Source organism: Callorhinus ursinus, unplaced genomic scaffold (assembly GCF_003265705.2).
Source record: "Callorhinus ursinus isolate GAN/ISIS: 27379988/994484 unplaced genomic scaffold, GSC_fseal_2.0 scaffold35, whole genome shotgun sequence".
Classification (NCBI taxonomy): Eukaryota; Metazoa; Chordata; class Mammalia; order Carnivora; family Otariidae; genus Callorhinus; species Callorhinus ursinus.
In genome coordinates, this window is record NW_027397097.1 from 2240355 (window position 1) to 2262284 (window position 21930).

Here is a 21930-nt window from a genome sequence, read left to right on the forward strand (position 1 = left end):
GTGTGGAAGGTTAGTAGTGACTGGTGGACTAACCAGACCCAAGGGGAATGGAGTGACTAATAGATCATAGGTGACCTGGAAGGAAGTTTTGAGTGGCAGCAAATAGGGTTGGTCTTGTTTAATATGTTTATCCTTGACAAAAATATCATAGGATGGTCTGCTCATCAAATCTATGGGTGTCAGATTAGGGTGGGAAGAGCCAGACACACCTGGTGGAAGGCTGACATTAAGAGTTGAAACAAATGAGATGAAAAGTAATGGAGATAAATGGGAAGTCACGGGTTTTAGAAGAGAGACAAAGTAGAGATGGTTCTGGGAAGTGTGATCAAGATAGGAAAGGGTTGGGTGCCTGGCTGGCTCACAAGAGCATGTGACTCCTGATCTCTGGGTTGTGAGTTCAAGCCTTACGCTGAGTGTAGAAATTACTAAAAAAATAAACTTTAAAAAAAATAGGAAAGGGTTGGTAAGCTACATGAGAACAATGGGTTAAGGAACTGGAGGTTCAGGATGGAGAAAAGATAGCTTAGAAGAACATGCCTGCATCTTCAGGTACTGGAAGGGCCAGCAGTGGAACAGGGATTAGAGCCATTCTACATAAGCCCCATGGTAAAGTTAAGAACCTTGGAAGCAGATTCTGGTTGAATATAAGAAATTTCTAACCATCATCCAAAGAGAGATTCTGAGCAGCCTTAGGAACAAATGAGTTCCCCAGCACTGGGAGTGTTCAAGCACTGAGTGGATGACCATTTGGTAGATCTACTACTTACACTTCAGCTTATGGAGGTTTTTTTCCAAGACTAATTGTTAATTTGTGTTTATTCATTCAGAGATACTTTCTGAGAACCTTTTATGTGTCTGGCATCAAGCTAGGTGCTAGGAACACAAAGGTGAATAAGAAGACACTGTCCCAGCTCTTAAAGAGCTCCCAGTCCTGCTAGGAGAAGATGGGTAAGTTTATATCAAGAGTATCTTGTGCCTCGATTACAGGCCTCAGCACAGGGAAGGCTGGCTTCAGCTTAGATTAAACCAGAGAGATCCTGTAGAAATCCAAACACATATTTGATTACTAAAGGCCATAGCTTAATCAAGCCAAATCACTTGCTTAAACCAACTGCTGGCTGTGGGAACAGAAGTGTACACTGAAACACAATTCGTGAATTTCTGTGCATGATATTTTGCTCTTAAGAGTCTGAGATTTGGTCTTTGGCTGGGACTTGTTTATGTACCTACAGATTGTCTTACAAGTGGCTGTGATGTCAGGGTGAAGTGATTTAGCCAGCAGGGCTACCCAACTCTCCATTTCTTACCCACCCTATGGGGACTGCTTCAGCACAGACATAAACATGCTCCTGCCGTTACCTTATTGCACTCGTCACATGGGGAGGCTAGAAGGCTTGATTCAGGGATATGATTGGATTTTAAATCCCAGTCTCACAGGATTTTAATTACTGGTCTGGGGCAGCAGGGATAGGCGCTGGCTGCCTTTGGATGGAGGAGGTCGATACGCCACTCCACAACATATTGAGCCACAATGCCTGCAGACTCTATTGCTCTATTTAATCATCTTTTGCAAAATTTACAGTGGAACAGGAGGGATCAATACAGAATTTATCACATTCTCTTGTAAATATGAGCCAGGAAAGAGTTCCAGGCAGTTTGTTACTGAGTGGGAGGGAACATGTCTGTGTACAGCTGGGTATTAGGAGAGGAGACAAAATCCATACTTCTTGGCATATGCTACAGATGCTCAGCCAGTCCCCCTTAAGTCTGAAAGCAAGTTCAATGGGAAGAACACAGATTCATTCATTCACTCATTCATTCAATCAACCAACCAACACTCCAGAGCACCTATTTTATGCCAGACTCTGTAGAGGCTCTGGGGATACAGACTGGTAATTCTGCTCATGAGATCATAAGCAGAGATATACCACAATGGCTGTGCTACTTACTAGTGAATGGTGGAACTTGGGCAAGTTACTTAACAATGACTTTGTTTATACATATGGAATATGTAGGTAATAAATCAAATTCATAGTTATTTTAATTATTAAAAGAGATAAAAGCCTTAATATAGCGCTTAGTACACAGTAAGGACTCAATAAATAATAGCTATTGTTACTTTTACTACAATTACCATTGTTATTATTTTTTAAAGATTTTATTTATTTATTTGAGAGAGAGAATGAGATAGAGAGAGCATGAGAGGGGGGAGGGTCAGAGGGAGAAGCAGACTCCCTGCTGAGCAGGGAGCCCGATGCGGGACTCAATCCTGGAACTCCAGGATCATGACCTGAGCCAAAGGCAGTCACCCAACCAACTGAGCCACCCAGGTGCCCTACAATTACCATTATTAGGCATTCCTTCCTACGATGCAGCTCACCAATGGTCTATTGCAGAGATGGTGTATTGAACAGGGAGCCAGCCACCCCATCTCTTGAGCAGACAGAAGGGAGCCTGGGATGGCCTTCCACACGCTAGACATCTGACCAGGGCTGCTGGCAGCTGAATGAGTGGAGCAAGGGGGTAGAGGGTGTCTGAGGAGGAGATACATGTTGAAGCTCTGTTTTTTTGAAGCTTCGATTGTAATCCTGGAAACAATAAAATAGCCTCCTAAAATTGCTGTGGGGGGACAGAGTGAGAAGTGATATACTTTATGGGGGTAAGCCAGGGAAAGTTATGCAGAAGACAGGTAAATGAGTTGGCTCTTGAAGACTAAGTAGGAGTCTGATAGGTAGAGAAGCAGGGAAAGGGCATCCTAGGCTGAGAAAAGTGGATGCGCAAAGATTTGGAGGCAGGAAAGACACTATGCTAGGGAAGCAGCCCTTGAGTGGGCCTGTGGTAGCAAAAGTTCCTGTCTCCCCAGACCTACCTGGCTGCAGGGATCCCCTGGTAGGCCTACCAAGCTCTGGTCCCAATTCTGAAGCAAACCATCATCCCCAGCCCCTCTTGGAGATAGGGCGGCAGAAGACTGATGGGGTGCTCTAGGAAGACTTGCATGTGGGTTAAACATCTGGGCTTATCTTAAAGGCATTGGGAATTGCTGAAGGTTTTCAAACAGAGGAGTGCCAGGGTTTGCAGGGTATAGGCTGGTTTGAAGGGGAAGTAGGGAGACCAACAAGAAGACTGTTACAACTGCCCAGGTGAGACTGAAGTCTGAACTAGGGTAGTGAGGACAGAGGAGAGAAGATGGATTTGAGAGAAAATTCTCAGACAGACAGGCTTGATGAAAAATGAGAGTGAAGTCATCAGACTTACTTACAATACTTCCTTGTTTGGTGACCAGTAGTTGATGCTGCCAGTCACCAAATAGGGAATATAGAAGAGTCTGTGGAGGGTTGGGTTTGGATACACTGAATATGAGATGTCTACAGAATATTAAGCATCAGCAGAGCTATTGGAGACATGAAAATGCCTGGCTTGTTGTAAGGCAAATATGTAGGCCAGTCTGGTTAAAAAAGAGATGGTACAACAGCATGGAAGTAAGTGTTCAAACATAATTAATATACAGACTTAGGTGGGGAAAAAGGGCAAAAACAAAAACTCCTGCCAAGGATTTCTGCTCAATGCAACCTAAGGTAGGGGTTTTCTAGATGAGAGATGTTTCTGAATAGCATGCGACATAGGCACTGGAAGTATGGGGATCCTCAGCTCATTTTCATTTTGGGCAAGTTTCCTGGAAGTTGTGGGCTCTCAGGAGGCCAGTCCCACTTCCCTCTCTCCCCACAATCCAGCACAGACTACCCTCAGAGGTGGCAGCAGGCTCTGTGCCCAGAAAGCAGCTGGGAGCAACTGTCAGGGGAGGGAATGACTCTGGATAAAGCAAAGTTCAAAGTGCACATAATAAGAGCCGGGGTCCCTGGGCTTCTGCATTCCCCCCACCCCCTCCCACAAATGACAGCTGAGACCAAGGTAGCCACGCCTGGGGTCTGGGCTGAATTTAGCAGTCATAATTATACTGCTGACGTCTGGGGCAGAGCCACAGTCTCTGCAGAAGGCAGCAGCTTTTGTTCATGCCCTGAAAACACATCATCTTCAAACATGCTAATCGCATGTCTGCTTCTGTCTAACAACATTGAAGGGAGGCTGAGGAGAGGGCACACAATGCCCACACATCTGGCTAATTCAGTTATGAGGCCAATCAATCTTGATGGGTTGTCTATAAAACATCAACCACCCCAAAGGACTGACCTGACCAGATGTTTAAGCTTCTGCTGACCAATCCCAGCCTAATGTCCACAGCAGAGAAGAGGGGTTTTCAAGAGATGGCTTATGCTGCCACTCACATGTTTATTCCCAAAGCTAAGTAAAGCCTTCTGCCTGGATGAGAGCAATCAGTACATTAAAGTGGTGGCTGAGCCAGGCTTACCGAAGTGAAGCTGACTCTTGAACAACACAGGTCTGAACGGTGCAGGTCACTTACACATGGATTTATTTTGATAAATATAGTACAGTACTATAAATATATTTTCTCCTCCTTATGATTTTTTAAATAACATCTTTGCTCTAGCTTACATTATTGCAAGAATACAGTATATAATACCTATAACATACAAAATATGTATTAATCAACCGTTTATGTTATTGGTCAGACTTTTCTGATCAACAGCAGGCTATTAGTCACTGAGTTGTGGGGGAGTCAAAAGTTACATGCAGATTTTTGCCTGCACGGTGCCCCTAACCACTGCATTGTTCAAGGGCCAACGGTATACTCATCAAATATACAGACTTTCACTCTGACCTTCGGGAAGGCAGGAGGCCTTCTTTACAGGCAGCTTCAAGAACACTTGCAAAAAACAGAAACCAATGAAGTATTTTTGCTAATCGCACTTCCCAGTAGGGAGAGAATCAGGAGTGTGGAGGTGGGTATCTTTATGATATTAAATGCTACAGGCTCCAGTCCTGGGTGCAGGAACCATTCATCTGCTGATGTCTGCTTTTCAACCCCCCATCAAGGCTGAAGGAATTACTCATCTCCCTCATAAAATTGTGGCTTTTTTTTTTTTTTAAACCAGAAGCCACTGCCAACAAGGACTCTCTCAGTTTATGTTCCTTCCTTTATGGCCAACCCCAGTCACCAGGCAGCAGTCACCAAAAATAAAAGTGGAAGGGCAGTGGGGAGATTAGGAGGAAGAAGAGGGCAGGGAATAGACTTGCAGTCTACACCAAGAGGACCATTTTTGACTCAGAGCTTCTAGCTGGTGCTAATGACTCCATTTTCCTCAAGAGGACTTTTCTCTAATTCATTCTAAAGACTTCACCAAGTTTGTCTCAGTTGAGGCTGCATGACAAACCAGATGGATGGACTTGGAAAAAGAAACTTTTCAGAAAGTGGTGAGAGAGAATCACACATTTAAAATGAGGTCTTTGTTGTAACAGTCTGTGGCTAGAACAGGAGATGCCACGCAGTAGGAGCTTAATAAATATTTACTGACTGAATAATTATGCTCCAGTTATGATGCAGTTGGGCTACATTGCTTCAATTTCTATTTATTAGGAGAGGCCTCCTATATATAGCCCAGTCCCTGGAAATACTGCTAGACAAAATCACAGAGATCAGGAGAGTCTTCTCTCAGCCTGAATGAGCAGGGATGAAGCAGTGTTGGAAGGCAGAGGTATGGACCTCATTACCACACCCAAGAACTCTTTCTTCTTCCTCATGGCTACAGTAACCAATGCTGCTGACCAATCCTGCCTCCTTTCGATTCTTTTCCACCTTGATTTTCATGATACCTAATACCCATGACTTTATCTTCTATGCAGGTTCCTGTTCATCCTTCTGTCCCAGGTTATGGGTGACACCCAAGGCTGAGTCCTCCAGCTCATGATCCTTTCTCTGTATGCACTCTCCTTTAAGAAACAGTTCCAACTGGCACAGTTTAAACTATCCCAGTGGTTCGCAATCCTGGCTGTGTATCAGAATTATATGGGAAGTGTTAAAAACATATCAATCCAAGGTGGGAGAAAATATTTGCAATATAGATCCCAGATAAAGGGCTGTATCCTTAACATACAAAGAAATTTTAAAAATCAAGAGAAAGAAAAAGACCAAAAGTCCTATAGAAGAATGGGCAAAAGACATGAAAAGACAATTCACAAAAGGAGATATAAAACGACTCTTAAACTTATGAAATGGTGTTCAACTTCACTCATAACAAGAGAATCAAACTAAAACTATGCTAAGATACTATCTCTCACCTACCAGATTGGCAAAAATCTAAAAGCGTGACAATACATGCTGTTGGAGAGGTGAGAAAAACAGGCACTTTCATATAACATTGCTGGTGGGAATGCAAAATGGTACAACTTCTGTGGAGGAGAAATTCACAATATCTAACTAAAAGACATATGTATTTACCCTTTGACCCAGCAATACCACTTCTAGGACTTTACTGTAAAGATACACCTCCAATAATCCCAAATATATATGCAAGAGGTTATTCACTGTAACATGTGTAACTAACAAATACTGGAAACCTCAGTGTCCAAGCATAGGAGATATAGTACAAACACGCAATGGAACACTATGCAGCTATTAAAAAGAATGAGGAAGTTCTCTCTGTGAACTGATATTGAGTGATTTCCAGGAAATATGGTTATTTAAAAAAAGCAAACTGCAGAAGAGCATATATCGTGTGCTACCTTTTGTGTAAAAAAATGGGTAAATTTAAAAATACATAAAATCTGTTTACACAAAGAAACATGGGGTCAGGGCTCACTGAGGGGAGCAGGAAAAGGCAGAAAGAGATACAGGAGAGTTTTACTTCTCTGAGTATATCTTTCTATATAGTTCAAACAACAAAATTACAACAAAAACAGGTAGGGGAGAAAAACCCTAAATCTGAAAGTGAATTGAAAAATTAACCCAACTGTATTTCAAATGAATAACACACACACTTAAGGGGAAAAAAATACCACCCAAATAACTTATGAACCTAGCATTTGACTATATACTCTTAGCCTTGGATGGAGTAGGCATGAAAACTACAAACAAATCCCGACCTGAACTCTGTTTAATAAGTCTGTTTTCCAGAGTGGTATGGGTGAGGCAAGGCTGAAGCCTTCTTAGATGTATTACAGGAGTAAGAAAATGAGCAAATGTATCAGTGCTGTTTGGAGCCAGCATTCTCCCTACAGAAGAAGGGGCATACAAATAAGAAATGTGTGAAGACAAGGAAGAACCCAGTGGGGATGGACTGGAATGGGAGGTAGTGGTATTCAGGATTTAAAAAATATGTACATGCATATGCATATGTGTGTATATATGTATATGCATGTATGTGTATGCACATGTGTATATAACCATATATATTTCCTGGTCCTGTCAACAGAAGGGGTAATAAGCAAACCCGGTACTCAGGTTTCAGTCTCTAATACAATTGCTCACTAAAAAGTCTTAGGGCTCCTGAGAGAAATGGCTGATTCCAGGGCAGCAACAAGGTGGATACAAGACTGAAACATCTTGTTATGCCAGGAAATATGGAAATGCTAAAAAAAACTTTAATAAATATAATTGGGGTATGCCACACTGGACAAATTTGAGACAATTTTAGCACAACGTAACTGAGTGATGAGTTATAGAACAATTAAAGCAACGGTGGCCATGAGCACATTGTCACAACAGACAGGTAAGTGGGGGAGAAAGTACTCTTGTTTACCACAGGATGCCAGGTGCTGAGTCGTCAATGTGGAGAGAGTGCTGGGGTTGGGAAAGATGTAAAATATTCACTTTGCAACCATTGTATAAAGATTGGTTCAGGACAGAATCATCAATGGAAGCTAAGTCCAGAGGGAAATTTTGATGAGGAGCAGGATATCTGTATGGTCTTAAAACTGTCTCCCTACAGACTGCTTATTAATTTCAAAGGAAGAAAATAATAAAGAGGGATGCCTGGCTGGCTCAGTCAGTTTAGCGTCTGCCTTCGGCTCAGGTCATGATCCTGGGGTCCTGAGACTGAGCCCGGCATCAGGCTCCTTGCTCAGGGGGAAGCCTGCTTCTCCCTTTGCCTGCCCCTCCCCCTGCGTGTGCTCCCGTGCAAGAGCGCTCTCTCTCTGACAAACAAAATCTTTAAAAAAAAAAAAAGTAATAAAGATACACTGGAGAAACAGGGCAATACTTGGGTTGGTGATGGGGTGGGAGTAAGAGCTTTTACTGAAAACTCTTTTGAATTTTGTACTGTGTACAAGTATTAACTATTCAAAAGCAGGAAGAAACAAAACATAAGCTACCTCTGAGAGTGTGGTAGGCAGAATAATGGCCCCCCAGTGATGTCCACATTCTAATCCCTGGAATCTGTGATGGTGCTAAATGACTTGGCAAAGAGGAGTTAAGGCTGTAGATAGAATTAAGGTTGCTAATCTGCTGACTCTGAGAAGGGAGGATACCCTGGGTTATCCAGGTGGGCCCAATGTAATCACAAGGGTCGTTAAAAGTGAAAGAGGGAGGCAGAAGACTCAATGTCAGAGTGAAAAAGGAGAAAAAACAACTGACCACTGCCAGCTATAAGACAAAGGGAATAGGAGACAAGGAATGTGGGTAGCCTCTCAAAGCTGGAAAGGGCAAGAAAACAGATTCTCTCTGTCTCCAAAAAGCAATGTACTGCTGACACCTTTAGTTCATCGAGACCCACTCTAGACTCATCTCATCTTAAAATTCAAGAATTTTAAGATAATAAACTTGAGTTGTTTTAAGCCACTAAGTTTTTGCTAATTTGTTTACAGCAGCAATAGAAAGGATACATAAGAAAAGTTACAGTGGTTGCTTCTAAGGAAGAGGACTAGGGATTTGGAAGGGAGACTTCTTTTCCACTATATATACTCTGGTACTGATTGAAATTTTTATCTTGTACATTTTTTTAAGTAAAAATCACCGTTGGGGCACCTGGGTGGCTCAGTCGGTTGAGGGTCTGACTCTTGGTTTCAGCTCAGCTCACGATCTCAGGGTGTAAGATTGAGTCCCGAGTCTGTCAGGTTCCATGTGCAGCGGGAAGTCTGCTTCCCCTCTCCTTCTCCCTCTGCCCTTCTCCCCCCTCAAGCGTGTGTGCTCACCCTCTCTAAAATAAATTTTTAAGAATAAAATCTTTAAAGTAAAAATTACTGTAGTCACTAAACAAATGACAGTCACTTCAGGAGCTCACTATTGATTTCACAGTAGAGTACAAGTCCTCTGGCTCATCCCCAAGGCCCTCCACACTCCCTACCCATAATCCAGCATGTGGCCAGTTTCTTCCAGGTCTTTAACGTGCAAACCTTATTTCTGTTACTGACTCACCTGAAAAGCTTTCTTCCTTCCCTCTGCTTGTTTGAACTCTACCTGTCCTTTGGGAACTGCCTCCAGTCCCCCTCCTCCACGAAGCTTCTACAATGCCAACACTGATCTTCCCCTTCCCATTCATTACACACATTTATTCTGCCCTTTGTGTAAGTTTATTTCAAAGTCCTGCACTGTACTGCACTGTTCTCAGTGTGCTTTGTGTATGAGCCTTTGCACCAAACTGGTACTCTATAGGGTGCAGCCTGAAGGAAGGGCCTGTATCTTTTTAATTCCTATAATGCTCAGTGCCCATTATAAATACATGTATTCAACAAATATTCACTGAGTACCCATCATGTGCTAAGGCTACTGCAGGGTGCTGGAAGTATAAGCACTGCAGATCCAGACCCTACCTTCAGGAAACACATTATATAACAAAGGAGAGATCTATTGATCAAATAGCTATATGACTACATGTTGTGGTAAGTGTAAGAAAGAAATTATACAGGACACTTTAAGAGCATGTATCAGAGGAACCTAGAAAAGGGATACTGGTGGTCAGCTGCAGGAAAATAATTAATAGTTGCTGAATTAAGTATGAATACTTAGATTTGCAATTGGATAAATCAGAGGGCAATTAATTCATTTAGAATCACAAAATATGAAAACAGAAGGAAGCTTTGAGATTGCAACCCAATGATCTAGTTTTACAGATGGGCCAAATGAGGCTCAGTGAAGGGGAGGGACTCCCCAAGGTTGCACAGCAAGGTTGAGTTAGTGCCAGGTCATCTGACCCCCACTTAGCACTTCCAACCACACACCGTTCATTACTTCAAAGGGAGTTTCTGAAGGATTCCTGAAGTGGCAAGCTCCTCCTTCTGCCACATTTAAAATAATTCATTTCCAAAATGATGTTCAGGAAGAAGTCTGTGGTATAAACCTAAAGAGAGCATCTCTGCTGTGCTCTTTCTGGGACACTGCCAGGCCTCTATGTAGGGGAAGAGAGAGCATGAATGCCAGAAGCACAACTCCCTTTGGGGAGGGAAACTTGGTCCTGGGCAAACCCCCAGTCTGACTCTAGAATGGGAACTTTGCTGCTATTCTGCAGGCCTTGACCTTCAGACTGGCATCCCTTTTTAAAGCTGCAGTACTGCCCATTGTCTGTGCATTCTGTCCACGAGCACATTCACTGAAGGAGCAAGAAGGGGCCAGCAAAGGGCAGATGGCCTTGCCTTGGGAAATCTGAATTCTACTTAGTTCTATTTCTAGGCCCAGTGCAGGTGGAGGAGTACACTGGACAGAGAACAGACCTGGACCAGCTGATGCTGACCTCTCCTTCACCCAGGGGAGACTTGGCCTCCAGCTGCCACTGTTGGCGGTGATGAGCTCATGCCGGATACCAGCCAGGCTCATCTGAGGACTGCTTGGAGCCGATTAGAGCCTTGATGAAATGTGGGTGCCTGGATAGCAGGCGGCTCTGGAGAGCTTAGGCTCTGGTGGCCAGGCGCTCATCTGTAACTCAACCATGCAGTGACTCCTTACATCCAGAGGATCTGGGATACAGAAATATCTTTCCCTGGGCATTAGCAAGGACAGTTCCTCATTCTGCACTGGGCAAGGGGCTGACTAGGCCAAGGGCAGAGAAAGGACTCAGCGTCACTGAGGGCCCCCGTTAGCTGTTACTTACCATATGGACTGCAATTATATGACCACAGAACCCCTCCATTCCCCACAATGCCCCTGACTGGAGTGCTGGATCTCTTTGGATGATTAGCACCCAGGACTCTCCATAGGACTTTCTCAAGTTAAGTGATGAACTGACATCTACACTTCAGGTCTCAAAACATTTGCTCAGGGAAGACTTCTCTTGCTTCAGACCAGATTAGGTCCCCATTACGCTCTCATAGGACCCTCTATTCTTCCTCAATAACACTTATCTCAGTGACAATTAGCTAATAATTTTGTAATTATTTGCCTAATGTCTCTATTTTGCCAGAGTTTAAGCTTCACAAGGATGGGGAGGTGCCATAAATGTTGTCAAAGTAATAAAAGTCAACAAAAAGACCAGTTTTACAACAAAAAGAGAAAGTTTTACAGATAAGTTCTGAAAAGTATTCTTTAAAAGCAAACTTTTATATACAACAGAGGAGGGCTTCTTCACCACCACCTTAGCTATGGGGCCAACTGGGTCCTCCTGGCTTTCTGGCCTGCAACCACTCACCCACACAAGCCAATAGTTCCTGGTTTTTTTTTTTTTTTTTTTTAATTAGAGAGAGAGAAGGAGAGAGTGAAAACGAGTGGGGGGAGGAGCAGAAGGAGAGGGAGAAGCAAACTCCCCACTGAGCAGGGAGCCTGATGTGGGGCTTGATCCCCGGACCCTGAGATCATGACCTGAGCCTAAGGCAGATGCTTAACCAACTGAGCCCCCTGCGCACCCCCAATGGCTCCTGATTTTGAGTGGCACGGAGGATTTTCTTTCTTTCTCTTTCACTTATAACACCTTTACTGAGATATCCTTTATATACCATAAAGCTCACCCACTTATATATTTAATGCTTATTTTAGTATATTTATAGAGTTGTACAACCATTATCATAATCTGATTTTAGAATATTTTTACCACCCCACAAAGAAACCTTGTACCCATTAGCAGTCACTACCCCTCCTCCCACAGACAACTATTGGCATGGAGGGTTTTTAGCTCTGTATCCAAACAATATGAGGAAACCTTCAGTGTCCAATTATCTGACATGATCTCTTCATCATACAGATGAAAAAAAGTGATGCCAGAGATGCCACGAGTCCGACAGGGGTGAGATGGTGGCAAGCTGGGTGCCTGCATCCTTATGGCAGCGCTCTGTTCACTCTGCTACAGTCTGACTGTGTGTCCCAAATGTTCTATTCCAGTGGACTTCAAGCTACTTGAGGGCAGAGGCTATATTCTGCTCATTTGTCTTCCCTTCTTGCCCAGGAGGACCTAAGAGCAGTGATGTCTCAGGTGTGGTCCATATACTGGCACCAGTCCATGAGCCTTGATACCAGTCCTCGATAAGTACAGTGAGAGTATCTGGAAACTGTTACAGCAACTTCGGATAATTTTATATCCGTTGAACCCAATGACAAATTCGGGTCTCTATTTTGTATGCCTTTTTAAAATATAATTTTTCCAGTAATTTATTTTTATTGTTTTTTACAAAAGTATTGGTTATACTTTTGTATAACCAGATTGCAAATTCAAACAACAAAAAGAAACAGATCTTTCATAGATTGTTTGAGAAGTGCTGCCTTAAAGCAACCCATTCTCCACTTTCTTCTGCTTCCCCTTTTCCCTCTCCGTTTCCTTGTATCTCTTGCACTGGCTCTTTTCATGCTCACATCTGAAATATAGGTTCTCTCAGTTGTGTCCTTGGGTCTCTTTAGCTCTACAACTTCCCATGGGCCACTCACAGATGCAGCCAGCTTCCACCACCCTGAAGAGACCAACAGCTCTGAAATTTTCATGCTCAACTTAGAGTCTTTACTCTCTTGAACCTGAGGCCCACTCATCCAGCTGCCTGCTACACACCTCTCCAAGAGTGTCCCACAGGTTCCCTGATTGGTCAATAGCTATTTATTAATCACCTATCATATGCCAGCTGTGAGGTTTTTTTTTCCCCCCTAGGAACGATGAATATAGCAGTAAAATAAAGAGACAGGTCTCTATGATCATAAGGCTTACATTTTAGTGGGGGAGAGAAAGATGATGAACCAAGAAACATGATCATTTTAGGGACTGATAAATAGCAGAAAGAAGGTAAAGTGGGATAATATGAAAGAAAGTGACCGGGGGAGCTATTTTACTAGGTGCTCAGGGAAGGCCTCTCTGAGGAAGGGAAGTTTGAGTTGAGACCTGAATTCCCAAGGGGGAAATGATCCCAATCAGTGGGAGAGGTAAGTACAGAGGCCCTGCCAAGGGAAGGAGTTCAGTGTGCCTGAGGGTTAAGCAAAGGCCAGTGTAACTGGAGAACAGTGAACAAGGGGGAGAGTGGCTAGAGATGAGGTCACAGAGGCAGGCAGGGTCTGGGTTCCGTGGGGCCTTATAGGCTCTGGTAAGGAGTTTAGATTTCATTTCGGTGTCAGTGGCATACCAATGGAAGGTTTTAAGTAGAACAATCACAAGATCTATGTTTTAAAAAGATCCCCCGGCTATTACTTGGAGGATGGATCTGGGGAGACAAGAGTGGAGATGGTAGGACTAGCCAAGAAGCTGCACTGATCATCACCCTGGGACTAGAGCTGCAGCATGGAAATGGGAAAACAGGAATGGGTTCAAGATGTGCTTCAGAGGTACAACTGACAGGACTTAACTGAAGGACCTGACAGGGAATGTAAGGGAAAAAGAGAATTCAAGGATGATGCCAGAACATGGGGCCTGAAAACCACGTAGATGACGGTTTCATTTATTTAGATGCGGAAGACCTGGTAGATGCCAATTTTGGGAGAAAAGCAGATGCATATTTTGGCCAGGCTGACACTGAGACCGAGGGAAAAACAGGAGCTGGGGGAGTGGATTAAGTGAATAGGGATCGTCCCTTTGCAGGACTTTTACCGTGAAGGGATGGAGAGAAATGAGGCAGCAGCTGCAGGGAGATATGAGGGCCCGGGAAATTTTTTAGTTTGCTTTGTTGTTTAAGATGGGTGATACCAGGGCATGTTTTTATGCTGACTGGAATCAGCCAGCAGAGAGGGGAACAAAGGTAATGCAGGAGAGCTAAGGGATAACTGGAGGGGCAAAGTCCTTGAGAAGCGAGAGGGAACAGGAGCCTGAGCCCAAATGCAGGGTTGGTCTTAGGAACTATAGAGGAAGGAGGGCGGCATTCAAGTACAGATGGGGGTAGGCTAGTGGAAGCGGGGGGAAGATGAGATAGGTCCCCTCTGACTACAAGGTATTTTCTGTAGGAAGTGTGAGGTGGGATCATTGGCTTGGGAGCTGGAGGAGAGGACTGAAGGACTGAAGGTCTGAGGAAAAAGAAGGTATAAAAAGAGCTCTAGAATAAGATGATGATTTTACCCAGAAGCAGAGTGGGGTGGATGGCAGTGAGATTTATGGTCGTAAATGCAAAGTGAGTCCCCTTAGCATGGCTGTGTGATGATTTTCTCCAGCAATATTCAGTTGTTCTGATACAGACATGAAGTAAAAAGAAATTGGGTTTAACTAGGGTTAGTGTTTCATCAGATGAGTGTAAAGAAGGGAGAAAGCAGCAAGGGAATCATCCAAACTTCGGGCCATGGAATCTAAAAGTGGGAGAGAAGGAGGAAGTGGTCGTTCCCCTGTACCTCCAATCCTGTATTTCCTATCTCTGCCCAGGCACATGCCATCTACTCAGCCATCCAACCCAGAACCTGGACCTCATCTCGACTCCTCCCTCTCTCTCATGGTCTGATCCCATGGACCCTACTCCTCACTCTTTCTGGGATCAGTCTTCTCCCCCTTCCCACAACAACTGCCTTGGCTTAGGCCTCACCTAGAGAATTACAACAGCTTTCAAATGAAATATTTTCCCTTTTTCCAACCATGCCCCTTCTTATCCATGTTTTTCCATTTTCTTCAACCTTTCTTTCAAGTATAGCATATATACAGAAAAGTACAAAAAATACATAAGGGTATATATAGCTCAAAGAATTCTCATCAAGGTGGATACAGCTGCACAACCAGCATCTAGAAAAAGAAATAGAACATTACACATCCCAGGAGCCCCCTGGTGCCCTCTCCCAGTCACTACCTGCCTGCTTGAGGGTAACCACTAGCCTGACTTCTTACACCACTGGTTAGTATTGTCTATTTTGAACTCTGTATATAAATGCAGTGATACAGTAAGTACTCTTTCATGTCTGGCTTGTGTCCAGAATGTTAGGTTTGTGAGATTCATTCATGTTGAAAGAGACTGTTTGATCATTCATTCATTCAACTGATTATTCCATCGTGTGAACATTCCGTAATTTATCCATTCAATTACTGATAAACATTTTTGAAACTCCTAAACCATTTTTCACGTTAACATAAATCCAATCCTTCCCTCCCCTAAATTGTAATGCTTTCCCACTGGAGGACAGAGTCCAATTTCCTTAGCAGAGCTTGGTAGAGGCCTCCGTTATTGGCTCCTACTTTCCATTCTTGCCTTCTGAGCCTTCCATCCATACCCTATAAATTCAGCTCTTCTGAACTACCTGCAATGTTTTGAATGTATTGAAGTATGCTGCTTCATACTCCATGCCTCTGGAGTATGGTTGTAAATGGCTCTTCCTTGGAGATGCTGTTCCCTCTGTCTTTCTCCCTTATCCACCTGGTAGACTTGGATTCATCCTCTAAGACTTAGTGCAGACACCATCCGCTACACCATGCTTTCCCCGCCCTCCCCAGGGACTGAAAGGTCTTTTCTCTGTGATCCCTCAGCACCTCCTATACATCTCCATTAATATACCCGATAGCAATTCTTTGTTAAAATGTCTGATTTCCTCTCTGAACTATGAGTTCCTTAAGGGCAAAGACCATGTCTGGATCGTCTTTATTTCCCAGGTGCCTAGGGTAGGACCTATGACAGGAGAGGTACTCAGTAAGTGTTTGAAAAATGAATGAAAAGACTTGCCCAGGGGTTGCATAGGATACTGGAGCTGGAAGGGGTCCATGGGATCAGCTACTCTAACTTCTCTATTTTACTGAGGAGAAGAAAGGATTTGCCTACAGGAGAAAGGATTTGCTGGTAGCAGAGCCAGAACATCTGATCTTCAGCCCAGTGCTCATTCCCCTTCTCTGCACTGCCCGCAAGAATCAGAGGGTGAAGTTTCCAGAGGACAGCCTGAGGCAAAGCTGACTCCCTCAGCATCTGGCAGTACAGCCAGATGGACAGTGAAGTGGAACAAGAAATGGAACTCTAAGTCTCCAGCCCCAAAAACAAACTAACAGTCTGTTAAAGGGAAGATGTCAGCACTGGAAAGGCTCTTTGCCTTAGGCGGAGATGGTGGGGAATTTGACTCATCTGATGATGGCTGGTTAACACTGACGACTGAGCTGTGCCCTTGGGAGAGAAGGGCAAGGAAGAGCCATGAAAGCAGGTAGAAGAAAAGAGGCCAAGGGAAGCCCTGGGAAAAGTGCTATTAGGTTTCATAAAGGCCACGTGTTTCTGAGGTGATGCGCACTGAAAAGGCAGTGGTGCTGTAACTGCAAAGACAGCCGCGAAGCGGTGGCTCGTGTGTGAAGCTCTAAGACACCAGATGCAATCTGACACTAAGAACGCGTGCGCCAGGAAACAAGGGCGCCACATCTCCAAATAGAAGATCTAGAGTGGTCTTAGAGATTTATCAGCGCATCCAAACATGTACTAAACTATGTGCAGAGCACCGTGGCAAAGGAGGCAGGGGCAAATCAGACACCGTCCTAGCCCTCAGTCTACCTCAATCTAGAAGGGGTGACTGGACCCAAATCCCAGGGAGCAGGGAAGAGTTCAGAAGGGAAGTGGCATTAAAGATGGGGACTGACTGGTAGAAAAACCTGCATGAGTAAAGGCACCAAGGTGGGAGCTCTGAGGCAACACTACTGTACAGCTGGATATTAGGGTAGCAGTGGGAAAAAAGTTAGGCAAGGGTCAGACTATAACAACATCAAAATTAGGTTAAAAAGTTAGGATGGGTAGGATTTTTTATATATTTTGTATATATATGTGTGTGTGTATGTATGTGTTTATTTTAAAGATTTTATTTTCTTTAAGTAATCTCTACACCCAACATGAGGCTCCAACCCCAAGAGTTGCGTGCTCTACAGACTGAGCCAGCCAGGCACCCCTATTTTGTATTTATTTTTTAACAAGTAAGCACTGAGTGTTTCTGAAGTTAACAACAGTAGGTATTATCTATAAAGTGCCTACTCTGTAGAACCTACACATGCCCTACTCCTGACAAAACCATCGAGAGCAGGTGGCACACTCCCATTTCCAGATGAGGAAAGAGAACCTCAGACCAGCCCGTAGCTCACCCAAGATCACAGGCTCTTTGGTGGCAGGGCTTGCATTCAGATCCTGACTCCACAGTTCGTGCTCTCTCCTTGCAGCATTCCTCAACTGGGTTGCTCCTCTGAATCACCTACAGGAAATTATCTGAGCAACGATTTTCTCAATTCTCCCAAGAATGGTGCATAACGTGTACCATTTTAGATGCCTGGGAGAGGAGTTATTCCTTGTGTACAGTGGATGCCTTAGAGCACCAGGGCTCAATTCCCTGGAGGACTCCTGGTTGAGGAAGGCTACCATGATTGGAACTATGTCTCAGGAAGATGGATCTGGCAGCGGGATCACATCCCTGGGAGGAAACAGCTGCGAAAGCCCCTGCAGAGCCCTAGAAATACTGGGAGAGTCAGCTCCAGGGGCTTGGGGGAGGCAGCTCCTCACCCTCCCCGATAAATCCTCTTCCCAGTCATCCTGTCTCTCCCTCCCTACCTCCCTCCAACCTTTTCTTATACTTGGCAGTCAAGTGCTGAGGCAGAACTTTCCAGCTCATAAGCCAACAACACAGGCAGAAGCAGCACGTTCACAGAATGAAAACCACAAAGACCTCCACTTCTGTGTGGAGCTCAGGAGCAGAAAATTGGTACTCATGAATTCAGAACTCAGAACCCACCCACAGAAGTCTGTCTGGCAAACTCCCATTAACCTTCCTGATAAGGCTTAGGCACGCACACACCCTGCCCCCTACCCCTAGTCGTTCTATAACTGACTCCATCTCCCTACTCACTAGGCAGGGGTATTTCCTCCTTTATGTCCCCAGAGCTCCTGTCCAGTCCCCTGCCAGACACCCACCCAGCTGTCACCGCCTGTTTCCATATCTATCTCCTCTGCCAGTCTGATAGTCTCTCAGGGTCAGGGTCAGGGTCAATTTGCCTGATCCATCTAGGATGCCCTGAAGTCCATGGTCTCAGAAATGACAACTACCTAGCCCACAGTGACAATGCAGAGCTGAGATTTAAACCCAGGTCTGTCAGACTCCCAAGCTCGTGTTCTTTTCATTATGTTACAGGACCTCCTAAAGATGAAGAAATGACCTGTGCTAAGCACCCAGCCCAACACTGCAAGAGTTCAGAGGTGGTGCTATCAGAGTGTACAAGAGCACCAAGAGAAGCTTCCTGAGAGAGGGAGGCCTTGAAGGGCCCGAAGATCTAGATGAGAAGAGAGGGAACATGATGGTGTTTTAGGCAGGGTGGAGAAGTTGTGGCAGAAAGAGAATTACGAAGTCTTTAGGCAGGAGCACAGGTTTTACATGAGGAGGAAATAGGAGGATTATACCTGTCAGGGAGAGTTTGACTTCTTTAGACTAATCATGGCGCACCTACCACGTATTGGGGCTTTTAAAGATATTATCACTCGTCCCCACGTTACCCCTGTGATACTTCCCAGGTATTATCTGACAGACAAGAAAACTGAAGCCTAGAGAGTTAAGGCAACATATCCAAGGCAATACAGCTAGTAGGTGGGGGAGGTGGGATATAAACCCAGGCTGGCCTGACTCTAAGTCTGCAGTGTCCTTTCTTTTACTCCACGCTGCATTTTAAGGGGTCAGAGAACTGCCTGAATTAATAGACTGATGCTGCTGCCTGGACCTCCTCCCAGCTCTCATATGGGGACCCCTGGCCAGAGGCCAAGAGCAGCTGGCTTCTCTAGCTCTAACCCTCTACAATCTGGGGGCCCCAGAGCCCTGTGGACTCAGCAATTTCAAAGACAAGGGTCTGTGTGGACCTCGTGAACACAGGCTGCCCCTGTGCCTAGGCCTGCCTTGGATCTCCCAGAGAGCCTCCCTCTAAGTTGCTGCAGCAAAGCCAGGGGCAAATACAGGCTGAGAAAGCTAGATGGGCAGGAAGGCCTGCCTTCCCTGAAATCCTCGGGAGGAGGTCAGCTGAGGTCAGAAGACTTTGGAAACGTGACTGGCAATAGCCCCTAGGACAGGGAGCAGGATCTTCCCTCTCGGTTGGCTGGTCACACACACAGAAAGACCAAGAGAGGTCAAGGGGGACGGAGGGGGGCTAGAAGTTGGCAGGCCTGCAGGCCCTGAGTGACGGCCACTTGTTCAGGTTGGGAAAGGAGAAATAAGTGGGTTAATGGTTTTGGCCCTTGAGGCTGGGAGGCTAGGGCAGGGGGTGTAAATGGATGCTGGGTAAAAAAGCAGGTGGGCAAACTATAAAGTTGGGGGCTAAGGGCATCTGTTCCAAGTCAACAGGCAGGAACCATGCCCCTGGAACGGCTCAAAGGACCAGCCTTGGCCTGGGGGGTTGAGGGCGGGGATGCTTCATAAAAGGCCTGTGCATCTTCATTTCAAAGGTGTTCAATCTGGAAGGCTGGGTGAGGGTCTCTCTTTTAGACTGAACTCCCTGTCTGTCTGAGGGCTGAGGGGAAGCAGGGAATGTAAACCACTGGACAATGGCTGGGAGTACTGACTGATTTTAAGGCTTGGCAGAAAGAAGCCCCACGGTGAATGCTCCAATTCTTAGTTGCAAATGTCTTGCCTGAGATCTAAGTAGCATCTTGCTTGGAGACGTTTTCTATGTCTCTGCTTCTGAGAGCAGTGAGTTCTTGCTCTGAAAGCATCAATCATTCCCGGCACTGTCACAGCAGTCCTACACTTCAGAGTGTTCATGCCCCAGACCCAGGAATACTCTGCTGCTCTGGGGCAGGTCGCCTAGGCTGGGGGTATGGGCCAGGCATAGGTTTTAAGCCAGAATGGCTGTGGCTGACAGAAGGTGGCAGGATTTAGGGATTACTGGGAAACCCCTCCAGCCCAACCACATGGCAAGGACTAGAACATGATCTGGGAATGTTAGGCTGTGGAAGCAAGGGCTCTGCAACTGAAAGAACTTTCTTCGAATACTGGATTCTGAAAAAGTGATTTGGCTGCAGAGGACAGTTGGCAGAAATTAGAGAACAAAATCACAGTGTATTTAGAAAAAGATGTTTTAACCAGTTAGAGAAGAACTAAAATGGAATGGACTTCTGGGGAAGAAGTAGGGTTCCCTCAGTCCCTGCCAGGGTCCAAGGAAAGGCCAGCCTACCGGCTGTTGAAGGTTCCCGACAGGAGGAGGGGGAGCAGGGAATCAGGGTGACTCAGAGAACTTCTGAGGCCCCTTCCAGCTCCCAGGCTCTATGGAGAATGACCACCGACAAGGAGGACCTTGGTATCCAGGCCCAAGAGAGGGGTCCCTAGGCCCCCAAGAAGTGGCAGCAAGGGCATAAACAGGCAGTTATGTGCCATACTTATTCAGAGGCCTGGGCATGACACACCTAGGTAAGATGCTTCTCTCCCTACCCCAAGGCGAGGCCAGAATGGGGTAAGGGGAAGTGGGAGGGAAAGTGACAGCTTGAGAAGTATCTGGCAGGGTGGCAGGTAACTCTGTACCAGACCTACATAGGATGAGCCGAGCCTGAATTGAAAGATGGAACATACTGCCCCTCCAATTAAACAAATACTCTCCAAAGGGAGGGTATTCAATCAGTGAACAAAGATTTATTGAGTGCTTACTGTATGCCAGGTACCATACTAGGTGCTGGGGACAAATCAGTGGCCTTTAGGGAGTGAGTCAAGTTAGGGAGAAGGCTACTGAACTCACAAAAATAATTCCAGATTGTGACAAGAGCGATTATGGGAAAGAAGAGCATGCCATGATCGAGGTAATGAAAGGGGCCTAATTTAGACTGAGGTGGGGGAATGGGATCAAGGAGAATGTCTTTGAGACCTGCATTTGTAGACACTTGAAGGGCCTCCCTCCTTGTTCTACTAGCCCTGCTCTGGAGGCCACAGGGGAGAAGAGAGGACACTTTTGGGGAGAGGCAGAATCAAGAAAACTCAGAGCATAGGCAGACAGGCAGGATGGTGTGGTGTGTGACACACACATAGGCAAAGAACGCATTCCAGCCGCACGAAGGCAAATCACACATCGCAGAGCCACTCTCACGAGGTGGAGCCACCCTCAACGCATTTCCAGCTTTGGAAGGGTAACAGAGCTCTGGGGAAGCATGGATTTTCCAGAGTGGAGAGGCTGCCAAGTACTCTTTCCCTGCCAACCCCCAGCCCCATTCACCCACGCGCTCACCTCCATCAAGTAGCTCCTTGACAGTGCGGTAGTCATCAGCAAGGACAGCATAGTGCAGGGCTGTGCAGCCCTTGAAGCTGGCACGGTTGTTCAGCCGGTTGTTGAAGTCATCCTCTCGGGTGACCAGGACTGGGGGGACAGCAACACAAACCCTCCCATTAGCAACAAATGCCAGGAGCCACCAATCTCACCTTTCTCTTGGTGTTTTATTTCCCTCCCTCATTCATGTACATGCTTACTACACATATAATGCACCTACTATGTGCTGGGCCATCTGTGCAGGGCAAGAGGGGGTAAAACAAGGCCAGTTCGTTCACAAATGTTTACTGACATCTATTATGTGTTAGGATTCATTTGGAGACGCAGAAATGAATCAGATATGGTTTCTGACTCAATCTGATGAAGGAAGCAGACAAAAACAGACATGTAAAGTGCTATTTGAGATAAATGCTATATTAGAGTTATAACAGGATGATAGAAAGGCAGAGGGGAGCTTAGTTCAGTTTGGGCAATGAAGAGAATATCCCACAAGATGAGAGTCTTGAAGGGTGAAGAGAAGTTATCCAGATGAAGA

General features: G+C 45.3%; 1 protein-coding gene across 4 annotated transcripts in view; it reads right to left on the reverse strand.

The window, feature by feature from the left end:
• CLPB (ClpB family mitochondrial disaggregase) overlaps nt 1-21930 on the reverse strand; it is a 173870-nt gene that overhangs the window by 80817 nt on the left and 71123 nt on the right. For all 4 annotated transcript variants that reach the window (XM_073879641.1, XM_025894277.2, XM_025894279.2 and 1 more), the window contains exon 5: nt 21357-21485. In XM_073879641.1, the coding sequence (XP_073735742.1) occupies nt 21357-21485 (129 nt within the window). The remainder of the gene's footprint in view (nt 1-21356; nt 21486-21930) is intronic.